The 27,653-nt window shown below is 36.2% G+C and overlaps 2 protein-coding genes across 4 annotated transcripts in view; one reads left to right on the forward strand and one right to left on the reverse strand.

Moving 5' to 3' along the window:
- Window positions 1-23,375, forward strand: part of LOC107707175 (mdm2-binding protein-like) — a 26,891-nt gene extending 3,516 nt beyond the window's left edge. Inside the window, exons 8-23 of one of the 3 annotated variants that reach the window (XM_016511109.1) lie at window positions 2,737-2,859; window positions 6,204-6,298; window positions 7,333-7,399; window positions 7,595-7,712; window positions 7,914-8,084; window positions 11,372-11,485; window positions 14,377-14,547; window positions 16,453-16,516; window positions 16,703-16,762; window positions 17,356-17,454; window positions 18,665-18,760; window positions 18,875-19,126; window positions 20,694-20,895; window positions 21,993-22,106; window positions 22,946-23,011; window positions 23,151-23,375. In XM_016511109.1, coding sequence (XP_016366595.1) covers window positions 2,737-2,859; window positions 6,204-6,298; window positions 7,333-7,399; window positions 7,595-7,712; window positions 7,914-8,084; window positions 11,372-11,485; window positions 14,377-14,547; window positions 16,453-16,516; window positions 16,703-16,762; window positions 17,356-17,454; window positions 18,665-18,760; window positions 18,875-19,126; window positions 20,694-20,895; window positions 21,993-22,106; window positions 22,946-23,011; window positions 23,151-23,189 — 1,851 coding nt within the window. In that variant the 3' untranslated portion in view covers window positions 23,190-23,375. Of the gene's footprint in view, window positions 1-2,736; window positions 2,860-6,203; window positions 6,299-7,332; window positions 7,400-7,594; window positions 7,713-7,913; window positions 8,085-11,371; window positions 11,486-14,376; window positions 14,548-16,428; window positions 16,517-16,702; window positions 16,862-17,355; window positions 17,455-18,664; window positions 18,761-18,874; window positions 19,127-20,693; window positions 20,896-21,992; window positions 22,107-22,945; window positions 23,012-23,150 lie in introns of all 3 variants that reach the window. The other 2 variants (XM_016511107.1, XM_016511108.1) reach the window with 2 other exon arrangements.
- A 2,355-nt stretch (window positions 23,376-25,730) lies between these two features.
- LOC107707177 (beta-1-syntrophin-like) overlaps window positions 25,731-27,653 on the reverse strand; it is a 35,948-nt gene continuing 34,025 nt past the window's right edge. The window contains exons 6-7 of the mRNA XM_016511110.1: window positions 26,944-27,134; window positions 25,731-25,979 (exon numbers count right to left, since the gene is read on the reverse strand). Of these exons, the coding sequence (XP_016366596.1) occupies window positions 25,887-25,979; window positions 26,944-27,134 (284 nt within the window). The 3' untranslated portion in view covers window positions 25,731-25,886. The remainder of the gene's footprint in view (window positions 25,980-26,943; window positions 27,135-27,653) is intronic.

A 27,653-nucleotide genomic window follows, 5' to 3' on the forward strand; every position in this document is an offset into this window, starting at 1 on the left:
TAATATCTCAAGCTTTATGCTTGATTTATTTGTAACACATTAACCTCAAAACCTTTTCAGCTTTCTCTTTCTGCAAATTGTATGGTGTAGCGATATGACTAGGGTTGCCACTAACGACTTTTTTTTTCTTCGATTAATCGATTAATTTTTCGATTTTTATTTCGATTAATCTATCGACTAATTTATCGATTAATTGATTAATCTAAATTATTAATTTCCCACCAAAAAAAATCAACAATTATACTTAAGAATATTTTATTAAACTATATTTCATTAAACCAAATGAAATCCAAAAGTAAAAAAGTAAAGTGCAACATAAATGCAAGAAGCAAGTGTCCATCTCATAGTCCAAATCACTGAAATCAAAGTTCAGTATTATAGTGTAAGAATGACAACATATCCACGTGTTCTAGTCTACTAATAATAAAATTATAATCAAAAAACACTTTTTAAAGGAGTATTTACCATATATATAATCAATTAATTGGAGATGCTTTTGATTATTAAAATTTAATGGAACCATTAAAATAGAATCCAGAAAATAATGGAAAACAGAATTTGGTAAAGATAAAACTGTAAAACTCAATTAATTAGACAGGCTTTTTGATTAATAAAATTTAATTTAACCATTAAACAGAGTATAGAAAAATGAAAATGGAAAAAAATGAATTTGGAAATAAAACGGATTTCATAGTGCCCTATAATTATAATTTATTTTTTGTGGTAATAAAAATAGATGTAAGTGAACAATAGCCTTTAAAATTACTTAAAATACATATATAATAGCAATGAGGCAATAATAATTAGTTCAAAATTAGTATCAAAAGCAAGAAATCATATGGTTTTATTGAACAAAATTGTTAAAATACATAATGTATTATTCTGTAGTCCTGACTGAACTACAGCTAACTGAAATGAAAGTAAATAAATGAAAAGTACTAAAATTACTAAAATAAGACCGAAAGATAAGCTAAATATAAATAGTAAAACAAAATTGCTACAATTTAATCAAAAATTTTAATAAATACTATAATAGTATATAAATAATACTAAAATAACACTGTTCACACTTTAAAAATCAACCTATGAATTGCTTTCTCATAATTGTCTCTAAAATATGATCCTGGGTTAGAAGATAGTGCTTTAAAATGATATATTAAATAAAAATGCACAGGTCACCTACAGGGGTTGGAGAATGAAACTGAAACACTGGCCAATATAGTGTTGGAGGGTTCATGGCTATATTTGTGCAGCCTGGTGGCCAGTCTTCACTGATTGCACATTCCATCAGTAAGAGCAGAGTGTGAAGGTTGAATTAGCAGAGCAATAGCACAGTTTTACATAAACTATTGCAATGCACACAACATAATGGGAGACATATCAATAGCCTTTAAAATTATTTAAAATACATATATAATAGCAATGAGGCAATAATAATTAGTTCAAAATTAGTATCAAAAGCAAGAAATCATATGGTTTTATTGAACAAAATTGTTAAAATACATAATGTATTATTCTGTAGTCCTGACTGAACTACAGCTAACTGAAATGAAAGTAAATAAATGAAAAGTACTAAAATTACTAAAATAAGACCGAAAGATAAGCTAAATATAAATAGTAAAACAAAATTGCTACAATTTAATCAAAAATTTTAATAAATACTATAATAGTATATAAATAATACTAAAATAACACTGTTCACCACAGTGTTTACACTTTAAAAATCAACCTATGAATTGCTTTCTCATAATTGTCTCTAAAATATGATCCTGGGTTAGAAGATAGTGCTTTAAAAGCTTTGCATTTGGCCAATATAGTGTTGGAGGGTTCATGGCTATATTTGTGCAGCCTGGTGGCCAGTCTTCACTGATTGCACATTCCATCAGTAAGAGCAGAGTGTGAAGGTTGAATTAGCAGAGCAATAGCACAGTTTTACATAAACTATTGCAATGCACACAACATAATGGGAGACATATCAGAGTTCAAAAGAGGACATATTGTTGGTGAGAAAGATGGAAAGATTTAGTAAGCATGCAGATGTAAAAAAAATGATTTGATTCAGGGAAATTCTGAGCAGGGAAATTGTATGTCTTAGCGGGAAGAGAGCTGTTATACAGTGGAGTGTGTGCTTAAGTGTGGGTAAGGATAGGCAGCAGGACCAGTAAAGATCTGAGACTCTGGTTCTTCTGGGCCAAAAGTGAATTAAAAGCATTAAAGGGGTCACATGATGCTTTTTTAAAGATCATTATTTGGTGTAACAGAATATGTTGACATGCTTTAATGTTCAAAAAACACATTATTTTTCAAATACTGTACATTATTGTAGGTCCTCTATGCCCCGCCTCTCTCAAACGCGTCGTTTTCTACAAAGTCCCTCCTTCCGACAAGCGCAGTCTGCTCTGATTGGCCAGCTGACCCAGTACATTGTGATTGGCCAGACTTTAGTCTTTGCAACTTCAGGGATCTTATCTATGCACAATCAGCTTGTAACACTCCAAAGAGAAAGGAAAACTTGAAATCGCATCATATGACCCCTTTAATACAGGTAATACAGGTGGAAGTTTTCTTAGACACAAACATCAAGAATTTGTCTATTTATGCTCGAGCATAAATTAGTTTCTGTCACTCTTGTGCTTGAAACAGAACAAGTATTGTTGTGAAGTATAGACCCTTCTGAGTGACACTTGTAAATCTCTCTTCAGCTCATTCTGAATGGCTTTCTTGTGTTATTTTCAGTTTGTCTCTGAGCTGAAGTTTGAGGGTTTCTGTTTGAGAGCTCAGAGGAAAAATCGCTGGAGTGATGCGTTGTATCCTCACACAGACCCACAATGCCACACTGATCATAAACTACAGCATGAGGTGAGATTCATTTTATTCCAGATTTGAACGGATTGCTTACAGTTACTGTGTTTGTATTCACTTGACACTAAAACACTTCATAATATTCCATCATTTTTTATTTGTTTTTGTTTTATGTTTTATTATAATACTATTGCTATAGCCACCAAACAGGACTAAAAAGTAAGGATGGTGCCCTGGGCCTTTACTGGGTCAGCATTCATTCTATCTTATGTTTACTGATCACATACAATACATGCTTTTTTCCCCCTTAAACATTTGGTTGCATGCATTGAATATTGCGGTGACTTGTGCTGAGGGTTTGTTCAAGTTATGAAAATGTATTATAGAATATATTATAGTCTTATAGTATCAGTAAGAATAGGTTGAAAATTGTAAATTGCATCATATGCCATAATATACATGCAAAAGTGTGTATGAATATATAGCTGTCAGTTATATTTCATCACAGTATAATTTTAAGCTTTTATTGCAGATTTTTAAAGTTACTTTTTGATGAATATATAAAAAAATAATTTAAAGTGTAAGAAATATAAATATAAGAAATATGAACATTTTCTGGACACATATAAAAGTATATTGCTTACTGTAATTTTATTTATTTGGACCAGTGAAAATGTCCAGACTAGTTCTGAACTACTGGTCTAACTGAACCAGCAGAAGACAAGCCTTACTGTTGAGCCCTGTCCAATAGCTAATTAAGTTTGGTATGAAGTATGAAGGAAAAATGTCAAAAAAATGAAACCCATTGTTTGTGAACTACATTTGTGACTCTTCGGGTGGCACATTTTGAGTCGGTGCCACCCATAAGAGTTTCTTACTGGGGAAAATGGGAATGAGATCTCATATGAAGCTTTTAATATTTAATATCAAACAATCCTACTGAAGATTGTTTCACATGATGACTGAAATTATCCAGTGCGTTTGTGGCCCTACGAAAGAGGTGCTCTAAAGTTTGAGGCTGTTTCTTGCTCTCTGTCCAATAGCTAATTAAGTTTGGTATGAAGTATGAAGGAAAAATGTCAAAAAAATGAAACCCATTGTTTGTGAACTACATTTGTGACTCTTCGGGTGGCACATTTTGAGTCGGTGCCACCCATAAGAGTTTCTTACTGGGGAAAATGGGAATGAGATCTCATATGAAGCTTTTAATATTTAATATCAAACAATCCTACTGAAGATTGTTTCACATGATGACTGAAATTATCCAGTGCGTTTGTGGCCCTACGAAAGAGGTGCTCTAAAGTTTGAGGCTGTTTCTTGCTCTCTCTCCCTCTCTCTGCATCTCTTACACTGTCGTTCTATCATAAAAGTCAGAGTGTGGATTGTAATCGTAATGAGTTTTCCGCTTTAGATTAATCACAGTGGCAGTAGTGGAGACTTTAGCCCCTCCCAACGGAGCCAATTACACCCCACAGTCTGTTTACACAGGGCTCGTGCAGTACATTCACTGCCTCTTTGCTGATTAGTATCATTAACTTTTTTTTCTTTTTATGCCCACAGTACTTATGAACTTTATTATTGTTATGGGCACCGCAATCAATGTGAAAATGCTATTCTCCTCCGTATCAGAGTGAGTAAGACATTACCTCCCATCTGCCACCATGACTGCACGTCTGATGAGAGATGACAGCACTTACATGCGCACGTTCATTCAGAGCTCTTTCAGTAATCCATTACAGAATCAAACACTGTAATGTGAAGGATGGAAAGAACACTTTCTAAGCATCTTCCTTTTTTGTAACCAAAACCGAAAAATATGATCCCAATACGAGTAATTCAACATCACGGTAACCTTGGAAATAAATAACTGGACACTTAATTTGCTTTTTTAAAATTCTAATTGCCATCGCATTATATACAGAATATAAAAATGGCATCTGCGAATGGTTTTCTTAGCAAAATAAAGATCTAACATTTGACACCATGTGTTTAATTATTTTATCCTAATTTGAAACAATATTTTTATAATTTGATCATTATTTTGTGAAATGCTTTGCCTAAAAAGTGTATTTGCTATATTTATGCCACTTAGTTTGATATTTTGCCATATAATGCAAAGGCATTCACACATTTTTAAGTGTGTACAAATACTTTTGGGGGCCTCTGTATTACAATATAGCTATTTATTAATGTAAATTTAACAAAAAAAGTAAAAAAATTTTTTTTTTTTTTTATACGTGATACTGCACTAATAATCTGGAGAGTTTTATATATAATCTATTTGCTGATATATTCAAAATTTCTAAACTGTTATTTGGTGAAAGTAATGTTAGAGCTTCCAACTCTAAATTCTGATTCAAAGCCTTTGTAAAATAGCTGGTTGAATTTGCTGTTTATGTATCTATTAAGTTGTAACGCTGCTTGAGCTGTCGTAGAAACAGTGTTTAGTTATTTGTTTGGGACTTTATTTAATGTTTCTTAATTTTTCCAACATGTAAATAAGGTAAAGCAGCCCTGCCCACTGCAAATTTATCTACCATATAAACAGTATAGCAAAATCACTAGTCGACACCCTGATTCTCTGAAAAACACTTGTGAAAATACTGATAAAATTACATGATTTGATTTGATGGTCCCTTTTATCTTGCTCAAAATTGTTAACATGAAGTTATCATCATCTTCCTTTTCATTCCATAACTCTTAGGGATTTGCAACAGGATTTTTAAGACTACTTAAAATATAGCGTAGAACTAATTTCACCATGTTGCATCGTACTCGTCTTTTCTGTGGGCTCAGAACTACTGAATAATGGAGCAGATCTCTTCAAATGGACTTCCTCATTCTCTGCTTGCCTTCTCTTGTATAGAAGCTGAAAGAGCTGATAAAGAGTTAGAAATGTTGCCAGCTCCCTCTCAGCCTCTCATTTTCCAGCCCAAAAGCTCTGGTTTAGTCCTGTCTGAGCACAAAGCTGATTTTGTTTCAACACTCAGGGGCACAAGTGCCCAGCAGCCCTAAAACAGCTTTAACTGTTACTCTCCTAATGGCAAATAAACCGTAAAGGGACGTTTTTGTTTCTTTTCATTTGCCAGCTGCTGTCACAGCCAGTAAGTAACACTTTAATCTGTTGGTCACATAACCCTTTGCTTGGTTGAAACTGCTTGGTCATCTAATGTTTTTCTTTGGTCCTCTTCCTCTCGTTCTGCTTTTCCTTTGTTTTAAATAATGCATTACTGGCTTGACCGAACCTACAATCACTAGCACATGCCGGTGTATAAACACTTTTTTTTTTTTTTTTAATAGTGACTCTACAAAGACACAATGTTAATTTCTCTCTGAACATAAATATTTTATGACTCTGGTTGCTTGGAAAATGTATATTTGCGGGGTTTTGTGTGTTTTAGGTATTTCAGTGTTACCAGCCTGTGTTGGAACTGATTCAGCTGGTCAGAGTCAAAGATCTCCCGATTCTTCTCCATTCCAGCGCAGAGTTTGAACTGTATCTTTCTCAAAAGACAAAAGGCTCCACAAAAGTCCATTGGTGCATTTTATCCATAAACCGTGGCAGTCTGTTAGAGGATACAAGAGTGGTTGACCCTTCTTAAAAGTATATCTTACTAATACACATAACTCGAAATACACTTAATGCATAAAAGGTTAAATGAAATTACTGTACAGATACCAGAAAAGACCTTAAGTCTCCTTGTATTCATAAACTGACCAATCAGAATAAAAAATAAAAAAAAAATCTCAAAAAAGCAAATAAAAATGGACATAAATTTGCCTTCCTGTGAATAAATAACCAATCATTTTAAGAGGAAGTGCCTGTAGATGGTACTGCATGATTTATTCCCTTTGTTTGCTATATATGGGAGAATTTGGTTGACGTTCTGAAAGCTTTAAAAATTTATGATGCATAATAATCTGTTTTACATTTATGCATTTGTCAGATACTTTTAGCCAAAGCGTATATATATATATATATATATATATAAGAAATGTTTCTTGAAATATACAAATAGAAACGATCGTAATCCTATTTTACTATATAACTGTTTTTATGGTATTTTTAATTAAATTAATTCAACCTTGGTAAGCAACAGACCTCTTTCAAAAACGTTTTAAAAAAACTGACCAACTCCAAACTTTTGAATGTTAATGTATATGAATGTATAAAATTTCTGTTTTACATTTATGCATTTGTCAGATACTTTTAGCCAAAGCGACTTTAAATGTTAGGGGTTAGTAGTATATGTTGCAATTTATTAAAAGTGACAGTAAAGACATTTACAATATATATATATATATATATATATATAATGTATATGAATGTATAAAATTTGCTTAAAACCACCACATTCAGGCAGTCAACCATTTACTAACTGTACCAGGTTTCTTTCAATGTCACACAGTGAACTCTGCACTCAGAGCTAATGATTGTTGAGATGGCATGTTCCTCATGACTGTTTATACTGTAAACTGCACTGTAATTTTCCTCTTTGTATTGTTTCACACCTTGACATTCTTCTACAGTGGTTTGACTTCCAAATCTGTCAAAGCCAAGCTACTCTTGGACCAACTGTGCACATTGCGTGGAGAGGTAAGGCCAAATCCAACATTTCATGACCACTTATTGTCTTCCGGCCAGATATATACCCTCTCCCACAGAGATTCAGCCAAAGCTGTCAAAGTCCTCTTTGACTGATAGTTGGAAATTGATAACTTGCATCCAACAACATATTTCCCAGAGCTGGAACACTGGGGCGACAATGACAAAAAGTGTTTCCTGTTGCAGGTGGGAGCTTTGTTTTCTCTGTCCTGTGTGATAAGCACTGAGACTTTCCCAGCGGCCTCCCAGCTCAGCTCCTGCAAATGGAGAGACTTCATGTCCAAACGGCCCAAGGACATACCTGGTATGAGCAACGTTTAATAAAACAGCTTTATGCTTTGTTCTAAAGGCTGGTAATATGTATAATTGGACCATGCTCATGTGAATGTGCCGTTTGGCACTCACATCACGAGTTGTAAATTATACGCTGACATTCATACGCTGAAGTTGCCTACTTTTATTTCCATGTATTTGCTAGCATGCTATTAACTCTTCATCCCTGCAGTGCCTGATGTGGAGGTAAAAGGTGAGAGAGGCCACTACCTCTTCTTGGTGCAAGGGGCGGAGTCTGGAAGCTGCACAGCGCAAATGATACACACGGCCAATCAGATCAATGGTGCCGCTGCCCTGGCTACGCTTAATGCCCTCATCAGGGAAAAAGTTCCTCCTTCCTCAGGTATGATCACCAATCATTTACATGCGCAGTTGATGGTGGCATGAATATGCACAGATGCAACAGTTTGCCTAGAGCTGGATATTTGAGCATAGTCATTAATCAGTGTGTACTGTTGGATTGAGAGGACTAATACAGTTCTTCTAAAGTATGTTGGACCCTGTGGCGTTCCAGAACTGCATTTATTAGAGTCAGATTAAATCCATACAACAGTCTCATCTATCACAGCAGTAGCTGAGGCCACCTGGATGTCACCAAGATGACACAGAGGAGACAATATACTCCACTTAGTCCAGAATTGCACAGTCCTGAGCTTCATAAATGTGGAACTTGCCGTTTTTTTCTAATTAATATGAGTTTGAAAACACTGGTTTGGAAATACAGTAGCACAGTCCCAGACTTGTAAGTCACGTTTTCCTTATAAACACAAGGAAACCACCGTGTTCCTTTCAGCAGACTTCGTCAGGGTAAATGTTTTAAACCCATTCTTTGTTGACAGAACAACTGAGGACATTTAGTCCTGGACAAATTTCCAAGTAAACAATCTCTGGAATATGATAAGGATGTTGTACATCACTTTCTCCTCCTAAAATAGATATTCGCCTTGTTTTTTTTACCCAGAAATTAAATACAGAAAATGTGGTTTTCTTCTTTAACACTGATGAATAGAATAAGAAGATACAAACTCATTTTCATTATTCAAAATTCTTATTTTATTAAAAATCATAAAAATGGTATTCAGCTTGTTATTTAATGTATATAAATGCTAAATTTAATTTATAGCATTTTTTTTTTAGCATCTTGCACACTAAAAGCGCCCTCTAGCACTACCAGCGTGGCTACTGGTAACTGATTGCTTTATAAAAGACCTTTGGTGTCAATATACTGATTCCAAAGGCATCAATATTTTTATGATCATAAAGCTAGTTTTTCAAAATATCTTGATAATTTTTCACGTGTGTATGTGTATACTCATTATTGAATTAATTCCATTGAATCTATTGTTTGTATCCAGACAAGGTTCTACGTGGGTGCTAAAGCAAGATCACCCTCAGCTGAAGCTTGTAAAAATAGGTACTGGCGAAACAACATAATTGGCAAACACTCCAGTGCATTTTGCATTTACTCTGTGGAGAGCTTTAAAGAATTCTATTTACAACGTGTTTTTGCAGCATTGATCAATGTAGCCACTAGCTAATGTACATATCTGTTGATTTCTTATCAGTTACATATATGTTGATTTCTTGAACGCAATGGCCAATCAGAGGTGTTTTAATTCAGAATCATAACCAAAAACTGAAAAGAAGTACATTTTTTACTTTTTCAGCATTTTGTGTGTACAGTTCTAGTATGTTGATTTCTTGAACGCAATGGCCAATCAGAGGTGTTTTAATTCAGAATCATAAACAAAAATCTGAAAAGAAGTACATTTTTTACTTTTTCAGCATTTTGTGTGTACAGTTCTAATTTCAATTTAGATTTTCAACATAGCATTTAAAAATACAACAACCATTCTTTTTTCATGCTTATAAAAGGAAAAAGGAATGGACGCAAAAGTACATGGACCCTTTTGGCTATTTCACATAAAGGATCATTTCTTGACTTGCCATGTCTTCTCATTGATTAACATCTATTTGTTACTCATGTAATCAGGTGGTTTTTGGTTCACTACTACTCTCAATAGCTCTTTGTACAGCGAGAGTGGCTGTATTGAAGCCCACCGCTGGAGATCTTTGTTGGAGTAAATTACTGCTCTTGAGATCAGAGAATGCGTGGGTTTGTTCAGAGCCTACTGTGGAGCTCAGAAGGTTGTGCCAGATCCATAACTCAACCTTGATAACTCAAGACACAAACAAGAAAGCTGGTTGTTCAACTCATAAAAACAGTTCAACTCATACAAGACTTTTCCGAGAACTGCATTGTGAGGAGCACTCCAGGATACCTCTCAGGTGTCTGCTCTCTGACTGGATTTTAAAGAGGTTTCTAAGTATTTTTTTTTACAATTTAACAAACAATTTACCAATTCACAAATGTTATCTTTCAAAAATTAGCTAATACATCATTTGTAGCCTCTGTCACTGGGTAGGCTTTCAAGTTGGAGAAGTCATTTTGAGGTCTATGCTCAAAAGGTGGGACTGCCAGTTAGCATGTTAAACAAAACTTTAAAGTGATTTTTTTTACGCTTCTGTTTATTATTATTATTTTGAATTCTTAGAATAAGTCATAAATTCATAGCCCACTACTACATATCCATTATACATAGTCATATTATATCGATTGAAATCAATGGCATTTATACTGGTAATTATTATTTCGTATAAATGTCATATAATGAAATATTCAATTAAAATTTCTCACTAATATTAGTTTTGCTGTGGTTTGTGAATATCATATTTCAAATATTTTCTCAGATTTTTTTAATTTAAAGATAGTTAATGCAGTAGTAAGAAGGTAATAAAACAGCTTTAAAAACATTTAAATATTTGCACATTCATGTGTTGCTAGGAAGTTATTAATCAAATGTTTTTTTTTTTTCAAAATTATTACTTTTTTTTTATTTTTTATAAATCTTAAGTTTCACTTGGGACCTGGGAATACAAGAAGTGATGACAAATGTTAAATTAATTAGGAAATATTAAATGTGAACCAGTCTGCAGTGCCCTACACTGTGTCCTAACCTGTCATGACACAACATCATAACTACTTAAATATATATTTTGTAAATATGAGTTTGTCTCAACCAACTGTGACTGTGATGAGCGACAGGATTTGCAGATAGCTGTGTTTCTATTTCTTCTGTGTCATGCTCAGTTGCGATTGTGTCAGGCCTTAGAGCAGTTTTGGATCCAGTATGAATATGCAAATGCTTGTCGCTGGAAACTTTTTCTATGGAAGCTGATGTGGCAATAAACTTAAACGAAAACTTTTTCTATGGTTATAAACCAGTTAACATGCTTTTGTGGTTTTAAAGATTAGACCATGCATGCATACTTCAATTTTAGCTCTTTTTCCTGAATTTGGTTTTACTTTTTGATCTTGCTTAAGTGTCATAGAAGATAGATGATGGCCCTTCTTAATGGTGTACATGTAAGACATTAATGTAACCAAAACGATGTTTGTAAGAAAGAACAATATTGCAGTTCTGAGTTATAAATACGGAGTGAGAAACTTTAGATTGGACATTTTGGGCAGGTTTCTCTCCTGGTTCTTTGCTTTGGACGTTATTAACACCTCTCAACACACTCTTCTGCATTCTCAGACTCTCATTCTCTTCTCTTCTTTCTCCACAGGGAGCAGCACTGCTGATTGGCTGCGGTCCCTGCCATGTCTCCGTGGAGAACAGTTCTTGCAAAGGGAGAGAAAGCTGGCCAACGTGCAGACTCTGGTCCTCAAAGAATGCTGTCGTAAGTGTTTCCCAGGCAACGGAAAATCTTTCACCAGGACCTCCAAGTATTCACACGCTGTGCTTCAGTCACCCCAGAGTAGCACATTCCTAATCATATTCCCTCTGGTCACACATTCTCAGTCTCACACGAGTGCTTTCTGAAAATTAATATATCTTTTATGCGGTAAACAATAGAGCTTTTGTCAGACTCTCAACGCCTACTGTGTTAACAGGGGTTGATGCATGATAGACTATTTGATTGATAGATTAATTGTGGTATGTCAGAGCACTGTTATTAGGCTTGTAGCTAATAAATTCAGGTTAGTTCCTAGGCTGTATCAGATGTTTGACACATTTTCTTTGCAGACTTGGTATACAGAGCAAATTGTATATACATTAATCATCTTCACGAATAATTTGATGTCCAAAGAACCAATGTGTGATCACTTAAGGCACTTAAACTCAGGTTGTTCTAGGGGGATGTTGTTGTAATAACTGATTTGTAAACATCTTCTAAATGTTTAATTATACAGCTGTCTCAGATGTGCCAAGTTTCATTAGTAGGGGTGCTCCGATTGATCGGCTACCGATCACTATCGGCCGATAATCACGTTTGATCGGCGGTCTCTAAAAGGCCGATCTCAAAAAAACGATCTCAAGCTGATGACGCGCGCCTGCCGTCAGAGGTTTGGCACAACATGCAGCGGTGCCCTCTCAGTCTCTGTCCGGCGCGGGTAAAGTAACTATAATGCTGAAGGTGAGGTACTTTGAAAACATTGTGTGAGACGTAATTTCACAAACAGCGTGAGTGAATCACCGCGCACGCTCTCTTTCTCTCTCATAATACGCAAATGGCTTCAAATCACCACACATCGCGTCTGTCTATAAGCGAGCTGCACAGTTGACACAGGAATTGTCACTTGCACAATCGAGGCAGTGTCACATCGTCACTAAAGTTGATAAATTGCATTACTTTTTAATTCTTGCCAGTGCTTAACCATTCAGTGCTCGCGCGCTCTCCTGGAGACCGTGCGCTCATGCACACTCGCAGCACACACACACAATGCCAGGTTCACAATACTCTGTTTGCAGTGCGTATGTGGTGCGTATATTTTCCGTGCTCATGTTAATGGATAAATAAAGCATGCACACGATTGCTGTCTATTTTTGCTGGGCTGCAAGGGCTGAATTAAAGTAACAGCACATTGTTTGCAGTAAATATGAACATGGATTGACACGAAAATGTAGTAATCTAGAAGTAAATGCAAAAGTAAAAAGTATTTAATAATGTGTTGCTTATATTTATTGTGTTTAAACATGTCTGTGAAAGATTGTATTGCTGTACTGTGTAAAAAAAAAAATTGCAATGCTGAAAAAGCATGTTCAGTGAAAATGTTTGGATTTGAAATCAAAATAATGGATAAATGTTGTGTTTGTGGTAAACAGCCCCGGATCAGTAGCGGACTCTTGTGTGAAAGCACAGTCCGTGCTGCTTCCCCACAAGAGACACCTAAGAGGGGAATTCCCCCCATTTTCAAAAATGAAATTCAGGCCCTGAATAAATGTCTAAAAATCCTGATTGGAGTATCACAATAAATAGTTATAAATGATAAAAAGAAGGCTTTAAAAAGATCGGTAGGGGTGCTCCGATCAGGATTTTTGAGGCAGATCACCGAAAGCAGTATCTGCCGATACCGATCACCGATACCAATCTTTTTAAAACCTTCTTTTTTTATCATTTGTAACTATTTATAGTGATACTCATAGTGATTTTTAGACATTTATTCAGGGCCTGAATTTCATTTTTGAAAATGGGGGGAATTCCCCTCTTAGGTGTCTCTTGTGAGGGGGGAAGCAGCTTTCACACAGGAGTCCGCTACTGATCCGTGGCTGTTTACCACAAACACAACATTTATCCATTATTTTGATTTCAAATCCAAACATTGTCACTGAAAATGCTTTTTCAGCATTGCAATTCTGTTTTTTACACAGTACAGTAATACAATCTTTCACCGACATGTTTAAACACAATAAATATAAGCAACACATTATTCAATGCTTTTTACTTTTGCATTTACTTCTAGATTTATATATTAAGTTGCTCAAGCAATTGGCAAACCATTTAAACAACTTTTCTTACGTTATCACAAACTTACCATTGACAGAAATAGACAGCTCTACTGCCTTTTCTTTTGCATTTAAATCTTTATTACAAGCAATACTTCGGTTCGTAAAGAACTTTGTTTTCCTACCTCCACGAGTGCAACTTTAGTGACGATGTGACACTGCCTCGATTGTGCAAGTGACAATTCCTGTGTCAACTGTGCAGCGTGTAGCTCACTTATAGACAGACGCGATGTGTGGTGATTTGAAGCCATTTGCGTATTATGAGAGAGAAAGAGAGAGCGCGCGCGGGTGATTCACTCACGCTGTTAGTAAAATTACGTCTCACACAAGGTTTTCAAATTACTTTATAAGTTATTTAATGAAAAAATATGAAGGTGAGTACCTCACCTTCAGAATTATAATTATTGCACCCGTGCCAGACAGAGACTGAGACGGTGACGCTGCATGTCGTGCCAAACCTCTCACGGCAGCGTCATCAGCTTGAGATCGTTGTTTTGAGATCGGCCTTTTAGAGACCGCCGATCAATCATCCCATCATGATTATCGGCCGATAGTGATCGGTAGCCGATCAATCGGAGCATCCCTCGTGATCGTATCGGCAGATACTGCTTTCTGTGATCGGTGATCAGCCTCAAAAATCCTGATCGGAGCACCCCTATTCATTAGTGTATCTTACAAGAAAATGAACAACAACATGAAACTGATAAAATATGTAACAGATTGGTTTGAAAGGCTAGTGTGATTAATGAGAGACATTTAATGATGCATCTCATCTGTGGCTAGGGCAACGAGAGGAGGCCCAGAAGCCTGCCGCCATTCCTGTGAATGAACTGAAGGCTCTACTAAATCTGGCCAGGGAGCAGTACCTTGAGATGCACGACTCCATACTGCCTAGAGCGTCTGAACGCATGTGCCTGGAGAAGGAGAATCAGACTTCCTCTTGTAACATCAGTGGTGAGGAGTACTTTAATATAGAGCAGTTTGCTTTAGGTATACATCATTTGTAATCATTTTGATGGATAGTGATAGTTAATAATTATTATATTATGATCAATTTATATTATTATTAGGGCTGCCCCCTAATAGTTGACTAACCGCTAGTCGACGAGAAGAGGCTTAGTCGATAAACATTTTATTAATCGCCGAAAAAAAAAATCCCCAGGAAGTGGCGAAATCACGTAGTCCGTGACGGACAGATTATTAACAGCTGGTCTATGTGGTAATTACAGTACACCGGAATCCAAACGTTCGTTTCGTTCACCGACCTCAAATGTGGCTTATCATCTGAAACATGTAAATAGTAGCAACATTACATGGCTGCTCGCTCTAACGTTAACCTAGAAAAGTGTGTGTTATTCAAGTGTTTGTGCGGAGTGTGGAAGCTGAATAGTAGCGCTCTCACTGCATGACAGTTCACTTGGAGGCACTAGTGCGATCATTTGCATTTAACTTAAAATGCTCTGTCATTTTTGCTCATAGAGAGTAATTCGAATTTGTAAAAGGTTTACTTTTATTTGTGTGCGCTTACAATAACAACAAAATGTTGTGCTTTTGTAAAATAATGAAAGCAAACGGTGCGCTTTCTGCCATCTAAAGCTAGGTCTCTGTGAACTTGAGCACGTCAAAAAATTTACTGAGACTCTGTGCTTGCCTCACAGAAATTAAAAAAAGTGAAATGTCTACTTTTAAATGAACCAATTCAAATGGAAAACATATATTATGATTATGTAATCCATATGAAACATGCACGTCCACTGTGGAGATGACGAGTCAGTGTCATCGACGACTTCACTGCAGCCGAAAATACAGAAAACACTAGTTTATCAGTGAATTATTAGAATGGTAAGGCAGTCTTCTTGCTCTTTTTTCCCTGATGCATTCATAATCATTACTTCTGCTGGTGTGCAAAATTAATATAATAAAATCCAGTTTAGACCAGTGCTTCTAGACTGGTTTCATATTGTTACCCAGATTTATATTATGTCAAGTGGCGAGCCAACATAGTACCAGATATGTTCATTGTTCAAAAGTTAAAGGGGTCATATGATGCGATTTTAAATTTTTCCTTTCTCTTTGGAGTGTTACAAGCTCTTGGTGCATAAAGAAGAAGAGGACGGTATCTGCTTCATCATGCCTAGAGCTGATCCGTGCTGGTCATTATAATCCGTAATTATGTCCCCACTGGATGCTACAAATGCCTAGTTTGTAATGGGTTTTAATGTTTTTGTTTCGTCGCTCCATCATAGTATGGTAAGGGGCGTAACATTTCCATCACACGCTTGAGGTATTCGGGCAATCACAACGCACTGGATAGCTGGCCAATCACAGCACACCTCGCTTTTCAGACCGATGAGCTTTGTAAAAATGCAAAATCATTAACATGCCAGTCTGAACAGGAAAAATGGCAGTTTTTTTAAGGAATAAACACAAGAAAGTTGGTCACCTGAATTTAGTATGTTGAGTAACTGAAAACCTTTGAATTTTGAGTGCTTCATACATTTCTACACTTTTGTCAGTAGACAAATTTTTTGCCCACAAAATTTGACTGTGACTGCACCTTAGTAAACAGAAAAAACACTAGGCTAAATGTTGTATTAGTAATATATGATATTGGCCCAGATACCAAATGACAGGTATATATGTGGTAAAATATTGGAGTTTAGAAACACTTTTGTGCCTATGTGAATGAAAGATATGGTGGGCCCTGTTTGCTTCCATTATTTGAGTAAAAGCCAATATATTTTGCATCCTTAGTTTACATAGTGTTCCTAATTATTAAGATGAACTGTTATTATTTACTTAACCTGTTGCTCTTTTTAATCATTACATTTTAAGATGTGAAACATTGTGCTCGCACAGAATGGCCAGAGAGGACCGTCCTACAAAACTATGAGAACATACAGAGAGCCCGACAAAGATCCAGGTAAATCATCTGGTACCATATCACTTTATCTGAAAACTCATTACCATGTCTGGAGCCTTCAGTTATTGTCTTTGTTGAGGGCTTAATGAATCTCAAAGCAGTGTATCAGTGTATGGGGAAAATAGCTTGTGCAGCTAGGAATAGTACATTTGTGGTTGGTTGAACAAATTTCAGTGTCATCCACAGGTGCAGGCTCTTCAGCAGTGGTTCCTCTGAGAGTCTGATGGGGCCTAAAGATAGCCAGAGGGGAAGTTCTACACTGCTGGATGCCAGAGAACTGCTCAAACACTTCACCCCTGATGGACTGCCTAGCGGGGAACTACAGCCGCTGCCAGTGCTTAGAGGGTTGGTCATGCATACAGTGTCTGACATGTCTCTTAATGACTTTTTTTCCCCTTAGCTAATTAAAACTGCAATTCAAATCCCTCAAGTCAAGGAGGGAGCATGTGTGTACATGGTAGAAAATTTTAAAACATCATTCATTCAACTTTTACAACTTTTTTGTTTTCTTCTTGCACTGGTCTTAAAGGAATAGTTCACCCCCAAGTACTTTATTTATTCACCCTCATGCTGTGAAAACCTATATGACTGACTGACTTCTTTGGAACACAATAGGTGAAATTTTTGAAGAATATTCTGTTCACTCTTTTCCATGTAATAAAAATCAGTGTGGGATTTAATATGACAAAAAAAAAAAAGTATCGAAAAAGTGGTCCATCGGACTTGTGCAGTATATTATATATTGCTGTAAGGAACAGACTATAAAAGTCACAAATGCTACAAAAATGGCACGTTGATCCAAAGTCAGCTTTGCTTGACATCAAATCCTGGCACCAGAGGGGAAGTTCTACACTGCTGGATGCCAGAGAACTGCTCAAACACTTCACCCCTGATGGACTGCCTAGCGGGGAACTACAGCCGCTGCCAGTGCTTAGAGGGTTGGTCATGCATACAGTGTCTGACATGTCTCTTAATGACTTTTTTTCCCCTTAGCTAATTAAAACTGCAATTCAAATCCCTCAAGTCAAGGAGGGAGCATGTGTGTACATGGTAGAAAATTTTAAAACATCATTCATTCAACTTTTACAACTTTTTTGTTTTCTTCTTGCACTGGTCTTAAAGGAATAGTTCACCCCCAAGTACTTTATTTATTCACCCTCATGCTGTGAAAACCTATATGACTGACTGACTTCTTTGGAACACAATAGGTGAAATTTTTGAAGAATATTCTGTTCACTCTTTTCCATGTAATAAAAATCAGTGTGGGATTTAATATGACAAAAAAAAAAAAGTATCGAAAAAGTGGTCCATCGGACTTGTGCAGTATATTATATATTGCTGTAAGGAACAGACTATAAAAGTCACAAATGCTACAAAAATGGCACGTTGATCCAAAGTCAGCTTTGCTTGACATCAAATCCTGGCACAGCACACAAAATGACTCCATATTAAAGAGCTACAGAAAGGGACAGTTTTCAGTAAATAATGACTTTCAGTTGTTGTTGTTGTTCTTCTGTTTGTCAAACAAAACTATCATGTGACTTGGAATATAAGCGTTAGTCGTATGGACCACTTTTATGATGCTTTTATGGTGTTTATTTTGTCATTTGGGAACTTGACAGACCTATGGAGGACAATAAAATGAAAGAATGAGTTAGCAATTTAATAATTCAAACATTTTTTTTACTTTTTAAATGGACATTAACACATTTAAAACTTTAATTCATGTTTTAAAATGTAGTTAAATAAATACATCATTTTTACATTAGTTAATTGACATTTAAAACAGTATAATTTATGTTTTTAAAAAGTAGGTAAAAAAAATAGTTAATCATCTTAGGTTCACATTTTAAATGCATTTAAAAAATGCATTTGGAACAACATCAGGGTCATTACTGATGACAGAATCATTTATTAATTAATTTTTGGTGACCCTATCAAGGGTTATTAAAATAAAGGTTATCTCTAGTAGAGATAAAGATAATACTGAAGACATTGCTTTCTTTTTTAGAGAAAAAAATAAATTGTGTGAAGATTTTACACATAACTTGGCCTCTACCAGTTACACATAGTCTCTAGAAATCAGCATATTTATTTTTTCCCTGAACTGAATGTCTTTAAATGTGGTTTGTGTTTTTGTGTGTGTAGTGAACATGCGTTTCAGTTGTCTCCTGACCTCACACCCAGGAAGGTGACCAAGCTTCCTTTCTCAAAGGCCGCCAGATCCCACTACCACGGAATAGAGTAAGTTTGTGTGTGTGTGTGTGTGTGTGTGTGTCTATATAAAAACTCATCCATTTTACAAACTGTACTCCCTAATTCCTCGATCTTCTCTATCATTCTCTGGGTGTGATTCAGGTTTTGTCTGGATGAGCGTAAGGCCCTTGAGCGAGACCGTGGCTTTGTGAAGCTGCAGTCTCGTCTAATAAGATATGAGACCCAGAGTACATGCTGTAAGGAGCCCTGCCCTGTGCCATTCGCCCTCAGTCCTGCACCCTCCCCAGCCGTGCTGTCTGAACCGGGCAGCGTGCCCGACGGTGAAGCTCTGCACAGCGAGCCGCCCCGCCTCAAACGCTGCTCCCGCGAAACAGACCTCCAGCCACACAAGAGGTGAGAACACCGCATGCATACTAATGATGAAGGGTCATCTCATGTCTTTTCTTACATATAGATCACCACAGGATCAGTTAAAATCAGTTTTAACTTTTATTCGCAGTGCTTTATATAAATTCAATCTCTCATTACGTGCCACAAGGGGCTGCAAGAGGGTGTAGGCGGTTTGTGGGCAAATTCAAAGAATAAAAATGTAAAACAAACAAAAAAGTAATAATAATATAAAGTTTCAAATTGCCATTTGCCATTGACATTTGCCATTCATCTCATGATTTCTGAATTCTGATCAGTCTTTAGTAAGCAGAAAGAAAATAATCACTGTTTATATTCTTTAGGTTTATTTTTAATAAGTAAATTTTAATGTTATATTAATAAAGTAAATATTTTTCAGATTGAAAGAAGTCTCTTAGGCTCACCAAAACTGCATTTAATTGATCAAACATGCAGTAAAACAGTCATATTGTGAAATATTATTCTATTTTAAAATAACTGTTTTCTATTTGAATATATTTTAAATTGTATTTTATTCCTGTGATGACAAAGCTGAATTTTCAGGAGCCATTCCTCCAGTCTTCAGTGTCACATGATCCTTCAGAAATCATACTAATATGCTAATTTGGGGCGTAATTATTATCAATTATCATTGCTGCTCAAATATTAATAATGATTCTTATTATTAAGGGTTTTTCAAGGCCAGTCTGTTTTAATGATATTCTATTTGCCAGTATTTGAATTAGTCGACCCATCGTTACATGTCACTTCTCAGAAGACGGACATTCAGTTAGACGGTCAAACTAATGTTTCTAGTAACTAATGTCAAACTAGTGTTTTAGTTCTGCCTGCTCTTCATTGCCTTCCTCTGCACCTCCGTCCCTCCACTTTACATGCATTTGAATGCGCCATAAGTCACTCGCACCCAAATTGAATATAGATCTGCACTTGATGGCTTTGTCAAAGAGTGAAATGAGCAATGAATGAAAATAACTGAGCAGCGCTGCAATGAATGTCAAAGTCTTGCTATTTTTATTCATGTAGGCCCTCTAAATGCGCTTTACATATGGCAGTGATCAAATGTCTAATGTTTGGCCTTCTTTGCTGCCACAGAAGCCCAGCGTGCATTAGATGATGTGTGTGTCAGGACATGAGATTGACTATTTTTTTTTTATTGAATGCTGACCTACTGCCAACTCCAAGGGCCACATTAATTTTAAGGCCTATCATCATCTCAGACTTTGCTCCACTCTGAAATCACCACAGCGGTGTCACATCATTGGCAACTAAACGCACAAGCCAGGAAATTTATACTCAAGGATAAAAATAAAATACAAATCCAGGAACTGAGCAGTTTCTTATTAAATGGGCTCAGAAAGAGAGTGCTTGAGCTGAGATCTCCAGAAGAAAAAGAGGTATAAGTGTGTGCTCCAGTGCTTAAGTAGGTTGTCACATCAAGTCATTTTGATTAGAGTTTTGATGCGAGTTAAAAAGTGAGATTGTTGGTTTGATGAACTCAGAGAAACAATATCTTACACCATCCACCTCATCCACTTTAAAATCCCTTTCTCAGGTTCTGTAAATCGGAGAGCTCTGAATCTCTGGGTGCAGGTGGTACTCACCCAGCAGTGGGGGCATTACGGCAGCAAGCAGCCCATTCCCGTTCCAGCTCAGGTCTGGCCAGACGGTCTGTTTCGGTTGCCGACCCCTCACCCAGTCAAAAACCCAGCAAGACCCAGACCCAGACCGAGTCCCGCTCCCAGAAACACAACAGGGTGAGTGCCAATGACCAGGCCCAGGAGAATTTACATTTTCACATTTTCTGCAGAGATTTGGGGTCAAATCTGCCTTAGGAATGCATTAGTAATGCACAATAATATATGTTGGTAATGTTTTATTTATTAAGGTACATTATAATATATATATATATATAATTTTTTTAAGAGATATTTTCTGTGTTTTTGCCTTTGTTTATAGAGGACAGTATGGAGTGTAGACAGGATGTGAAACAGGAGAGAGAGGGGGTGGAATGGGAAAGTTTTAAAAGTTGGGTCACCCGGAAAGAGCAATCGCGCTATATTTCAGAGCGCTGGCCGAGAGGCTATAGACATAAATAGGTCAACATTGGGTATTTACTTGTTCATACATACTTTACTTTTTTTATATTTAGATTACCTTTTACTGTCATATAATGTTCACTTAAAATGAATTTTTTAAAATACTAGTAATTTTAACAAATTTTTTAGCAAATCTCAAAATGAATATCCATTTTTATTACTGTACGTTATAATGTTGTAATGCCTAAATTCACTTATAATATTTTTAAAAAGACAGATGTTTTTCAGTTTTTGACAGTATGGATAAATAGTAATAAAAAATAATTCCAATTGAATAGTTCAAAGCATTAATTTATTGGTATCAGCCAGATATGTAATATTGAAGATATTTAAACAGAACCTAAAGGCAAACCCTAAATAGGTTTATTTTGCAATAATGGCCAACTGACTGCATTATCCTGCTTATAACATTACAACTTGACAAATTATATTGGTATGAAATATTGATTTAAGTGTTAAAAGAGACATAAAAAATGGTACAGCTTTGTAGAAAATTGGTGTCCAGGGAATAGAGTCAAATATGCAGTTTAAGGGTCATTATACTAAAATATCTGACCACTGATTGCCGCATTTGACCAGAATTGAGTATTCTAGAGAGCCATGGAATAAGGCAAAACAGCTCTCAACCCATTCAAATCCTTAAACCTTTTACTTTATTCCTTGAGTCATCAGCAAATGTCAGGTCTTTATGTGAGGTCTGTGAGTGCAGTAGTTACGTGATTGTGCATTGTTCTTATCCGTTGTTTCTGCTTCAGATGCTGAGGGAGGTGGTTGCCAAGACGCTCAATAAACAAGGGATCAGCAGTGAGCACAAGTGCTTTGAAGCCTGCAGTCAAAGACTGTTTGACATATCAAAGTTTTATCTGAAGGTGGGTACGAATCATTCTGCCTCTTTCCCTCACACCCTGCTGTCCTGCCTTTAGGACATCTTTGAAGCTCTCAAAATATGCTGCGTAAACGCTGTCGATTGATGTTATCTACAACATTTATCCATGACAGGGGAGCAAAAACTTAGTTCAAGTAACCAATTTTCAATTCAATTCGCTTTGTTCCTAAAGCATTCAGTGAGCAAAAAAAAAATCACTCTTTTGTAGTACCTTACTATTTTTGCCTAAAGTTGTTTATGTCAGGATTTTTATGTGCACCAAAATCATTCATAATGTACTTAATTTATACAGGCTGTCTCTGCTAGGGTACCTTTAAGACCTCAATATATAAATGGCCTCTGTTATGATAGGCTCGCCTTCACTTACCAGCACAGTCCTCTGTGTTGTTCATCAGGACGGGTCAAGTTGATGGATACTGAATAGACGTTGATATTCCGTGTAAACATGGGTGGTATTATGTGCTCATGGTTGTGAGTTTTGACGTTTCACTTGTCACGGATATGTTAACTTTTAAGTTTATTAATTATTAGAGAAAATATACATACGTTCATATTTTCGTTTAAAATTAATTCTCATAACAGTACGCAATAGTCAAACTCAAAACACATTTATGCATAAATACATTTAGAGCATTCGCATACATTACCATATAAAAGTATATTTTTAAAAAAAAGCATATAAAAATCTTACTCGCCTAGTATTTTGAATGGTAGTGTAAGTACTGTATGCATAGATGTAATAATGCATTAGCAAAGTTTAGCTTGCACAATGCTCTTCTCCGAGCCGTTATGCCTCAGCAACCTGTGTTTGTTTTACAACAGGATCTGAAAACCTCACGTGGCCTACATGAGGAAATGAAGAAAGCAGCCAGTAACAATGCCAAACAGGTATTTTGACATGACCTGGGTTGATAAAAATTAGAAATTACAGTTATGTAGTTTCATTTTGAGTTACTCATTTTCATAAGATGCCCTCAAAATTGATACAATGGAAAATGTTTTATGCACATGCTGTTCTCATCCACAGGTGATTGATTGGGTTGTGGAGAAATCATCTAAAAGATGACTTAATTTTTAGTTGGAAACATTGAAGGTAAACCTGCAGTACGACACAGTCGTAAGAACAACAACATGATGCTACAAAGTAAATAGATGGAGCTTGCAGAAGAAAAGAGCTTCTAATGCTATAGAACTTCTCACAGCTTTAATTATAGAAATGTTCCTGACGGGAGGCATGCATTTGATTATTTCTATATAGTTTTTTATGTGTTTGTGATAATCATATTTTAATGTATTAAAATATTATTTTATTTGGTTTTATATGGTATATCATGAACACTCAAACTGAGTGTGACTCTGACAAACAACAGCCAAATATAGCCACGTGTTTTCTGAGAAATGCTGTTTTGCATCATGAAAATCAGTCAGAGGGCATTTCTGTCCAGCTCATATTTCAGTAATCAGTTCGCTTGAATCACCACTCGAGCATGAAACAAGGAACACACGAGAGTCTCGACTCTGTTTTTCCAAAACCTCATCATTCCCTCAGTGATTACCTCATCTTTTCTTTTTCGTTGACCACACACAAGCTATCAGCACTAAACTACCGCTGTAAGTAGTTTGCCCTAAAATTACTTCTGTGTTGGGATCAGGTCGCATTGGGCTGAGGTCATTAAGAGTAACTGCTCCCGGGTACTCCTTGCCCAGAGAACGTTGAGGGTGTCTTGTTTGGCAAAGCCACCAGACACATTCCAGTCCCACACAGGGCCATTGTTCTCACTCCTGGGTGCCCAGAGGGGTGATGGGAAAGGAGGGAGGGGGCTGCACATAACATTGTCAACCCTGAGAGCCCTCGAAGGCAATATGCAATCTGAGCTCACTCGCTTATCAGCAGAGCTGCTCTAGTTCATATGGTGGAACCCAATGTTATGATATTGAACAAAACCGATGTTTTTAATAGGGTTTTACTTTATTTTGATAAGTTGTGATACACCATTTTTCCCAAGCTGAAACTTGGGTAAACTCTGTTAAACTGTAGACTTGTTTTTAGACCTGAAGTCTTTTCTACAGTGTGTTTAAGCATCTCACTTTGTTCTGCATGCTGACATCTTGATATAATAGGGTTCATATCATGAGGAATAAAATTTTCCTTGAACCTTTCAGAAGTGTTCATTGTACTATGAAAATATGCTGTGATTTTCAGAACTTGAAACTTCCTCCCCAGTAACCATTTATTGAAACTTAAGCTGAAAACGAGGAAGTGTGAATAACGTTATTCCTAAACAGTAGAACTAATGATGAGTGAAATACGGAAGAGTCGGTCAAACCTTGTGCCGCTCCTAGATGTGTGTAGCACCTGCTGCTCCACATGCATATGATTTTTGTGTAACAAAAAACTAATTGTTCACTCAAAAATAAGTCATTTATATAGCATGAACACAGCGTAATTCCACACTACCTTTGTTCTTTTTGAAGCTTGGAAAATTGTTGGACCCCATTGACTTCTACATATTTTGGGTAGAATCGTTCTTCAAAATATCATCTTTTTTGTGCCGATCAAGTAGAGGGTGGGTAAATTATGACACAATTTTCATCTTAGTGTGAACTATCCCTTAAATTTTGAAAATTGATTCTCAGCCCCATGACTCCTGGATCTGTCATGTGTGCTGGAATGTGGCAGGGATGGTTTCACAGATGAGACAAAGGCTGTGCCACAGGGGCCCTGCTGTCCCCAAATCCATAACCCCTACAATGGATCAGTACTCTGGGAACGCTCAGTGCCTGACAATGGACACTAATTGCTGGTTAACATGAAAACTCTCAATTGCTCAAATTTATAATCTGACATCCAGAGTTCTTCAATTGCCTTTGTGTGTTTGCACAGTGAAGCTAAATATGACCACAGGCCAATGAGAGCAAATTTGAGCCTCCACAATAGTTGTTGTGCTAGTGTGTGAAAGGAGAACATCCTTCTGATGAATATTAAAAACAACTACACAAATGTGACGGCGTTACTAAAGATTTCTTTTGCATGTCAGAAGTCAGTACTCCAGATTTTATGAGCGAGACGTTTGTAGAAGTCACCGAAACTCCATTTGTCTGTGGAAACAGATACAGTTCTGAAGGGGCGGGCTGACCCTGTCTCGATTTTCCCCTTTTGTCACAAAGGCCTTGTGAAAGCAGACAGTTTGGTGACATGCCTCTTTGATGACCGGCACTCTAGAACGTTCCTGTTGATTTTGCTTCAACTATCAGTGACGCACAACTCCCGAGTGAAAGCACCAGAAACTAAACGAGATGACTGTTTTCAGGCTGTTTAACTTTTATGTGCATTAATATGTGCTTTAATCCATATTAGCTGCCAGACAAATGTAATTATAGACAGCTGTCATACAGATCGACGCCTTCCCTCCTAACATTATATAGAAGTTAATGGCATTGTAAATGCTGAATACTCTGCTGTATTGGATTCTAAAATAATACTTCCAGTATTTTTTAGTTCCAATCACAGATTAGTGTTCATTACATTTTTTTTTTTTCTTAGGAAATCAATGTGAAATTGTTTCACTATAATTAATATTTCTCTGAAAAATAGTTTATCATTACTGAAATGTAATTTAAAATCATTCAGTGGTCCGGTTTGCTACAGCGTCAGTTGTGCGTCATCGTCCTCGGTCAGTCTTGCGAGTTCCACTGTGTTCTGGTTTTCCCTTCTGCATTTTGGAATAATCATGTCACTGTTTCAGTCTATAACAGTTCAATCTCAGGCTACCAATCCTAATCTTGCAATCTTGGCAGATAGGAAGGAGTGGAGGATAAAAACAATGGGCTTGGGACAGGAGTGCAAGTCAAGTTGCTGTGAATAGAAAAAACAAAAAGTATTAAGCAAAGAAGGGAAGTGCCTGATGGGACAAACACATGTTGAGAAAAACAATCATGATCAGACAGGCCTTCTCAAGAACGTCCAGAGATGAGCCGTTTATTGGTACAGACATGCATCATTTCCTGTGCTGAAGAATTTCACCTATGAATGGGTGATACGGCTAAAAATAGATTGTATTGTCAATATTTAATAAAATGTTTGTAGTGCAACTAAACAAAAAAAAATCATCCATTCAAAGAACAATTTTAATCAAACAGCTATTTTTATCCAGTAATGCACATAGTATATATTCATTTATATTCATATTCATGTATACAACTGCTGTTTTAACAGTTTGAGTTGGTAAGATTTTTTACGGTTTAAAAAAAATGCAATAATGTGAAATATAAAATAATTAAACTATTTTCTATTTGAATATATTTAAAAAAAAAATTTTTTATCTGTGATGTTAAAGCTGAATTTTCAACAACCATTATTCCAGTCTTCAGTGTCACATGATCCTTCAGAAATCATTAGAACATGCTGATTTGGTACTCAAGAAAAATGTTGAAAACAGTTTTTTCCCCCTCTTTGTTTTATTCATGTTTATTAAAAATATAGTTAGGTAAACATATAGCTTTTTATTACTCTCTGTGTGTGTGTGTGTGTGTGTATTTATATATATATATATATCTATACACAGAGTAATAAAAAGAAATATTTACCTAACTATATTTTTAATAAACATGAAAAATGCCACACTAAGACTGATGCAAATGACTCAGATTGAATCAGATTCATTTTCAGTTTTGAATCAGTTAAATTTATCAATGAAAAGATTAGTAGCTAATTCAATTTTTTAATCTAATTTAAATAATAGCAAAATTGCCCCATGACAGCACTCTCATCATGGATGACTAATTTTGTTGGTGCTGAATGAACCTCAAATTTTACTCACAATTTCACCCTCGTTCCCGCCGAAATCCAAATCGAGGATCCGTACTCCATCATCAGCAGACATCTTCAGCTTTTCAAACGGGTAACTGAAGAGAGGCTGTGCCACAGAGCTGTCCTCTCCATCAGCTATAACAGAGAAACCTCGCTCATAGTGAATGACCAACCGACAGTCCTGACCCTGATACATACAACCTGAAGACAAACACAAAAACACATCAAGAATACTCCGAATTATTAAACACAACTGCCATGATTACCATAAGAAATTACTTGGAGTTGTCATACCAGAGGGTTAAAAAGCAGACATGTGAAGCTGTGAAATATTAAAGTACTATTTTTAAGAATGTTCTTTATTATTATTATTAGATCTCTGAAACTGTCTAAATTGTACTTTTGAAGCACGGCTACTTTTCTGAGTGGATGAAATTCTGCCCAGTTTACTGAATTATTCACATAGATGCTTTTACATTTCTGATATTAAAGACTCGGGTACAATTTTGTAATAAAATATATTTTACAAGTACTATAAGAATCCAAATAGTAAATATATAAATACAGTAAGGCTACGTCCACACGAAGCCAGAGCTTTCCCTGTCCGATCTTTTTTTTTTTTGTCAAGAAATATCTGCGTCCACACGAAACCACAAAACCGACACAAAACAATGTAGTATACATGCCAGACCAGTATGTGGCGCTGTAATTCTGCCACAG

This window comes from Sinocyclocheilus rhinocerous, unplaced genomic scaffold (assembly GCF_001515625.1).
Source record: "Sinocyclocheilus rhinocerous isolate Xijiao unplaced genomic scaffold, SAMN03320098_v1.1 scaffold1046, whole genome shotgun sequence".
NCBI classification, from domain to species: domain Eukaryota; kingdom Metazoa; phylum Chordata; class Actinopteri; order Cypriniformes; family Cyprinidae; genus Sinocyclocheilus; species Sinocyclocheilus rhinocerous.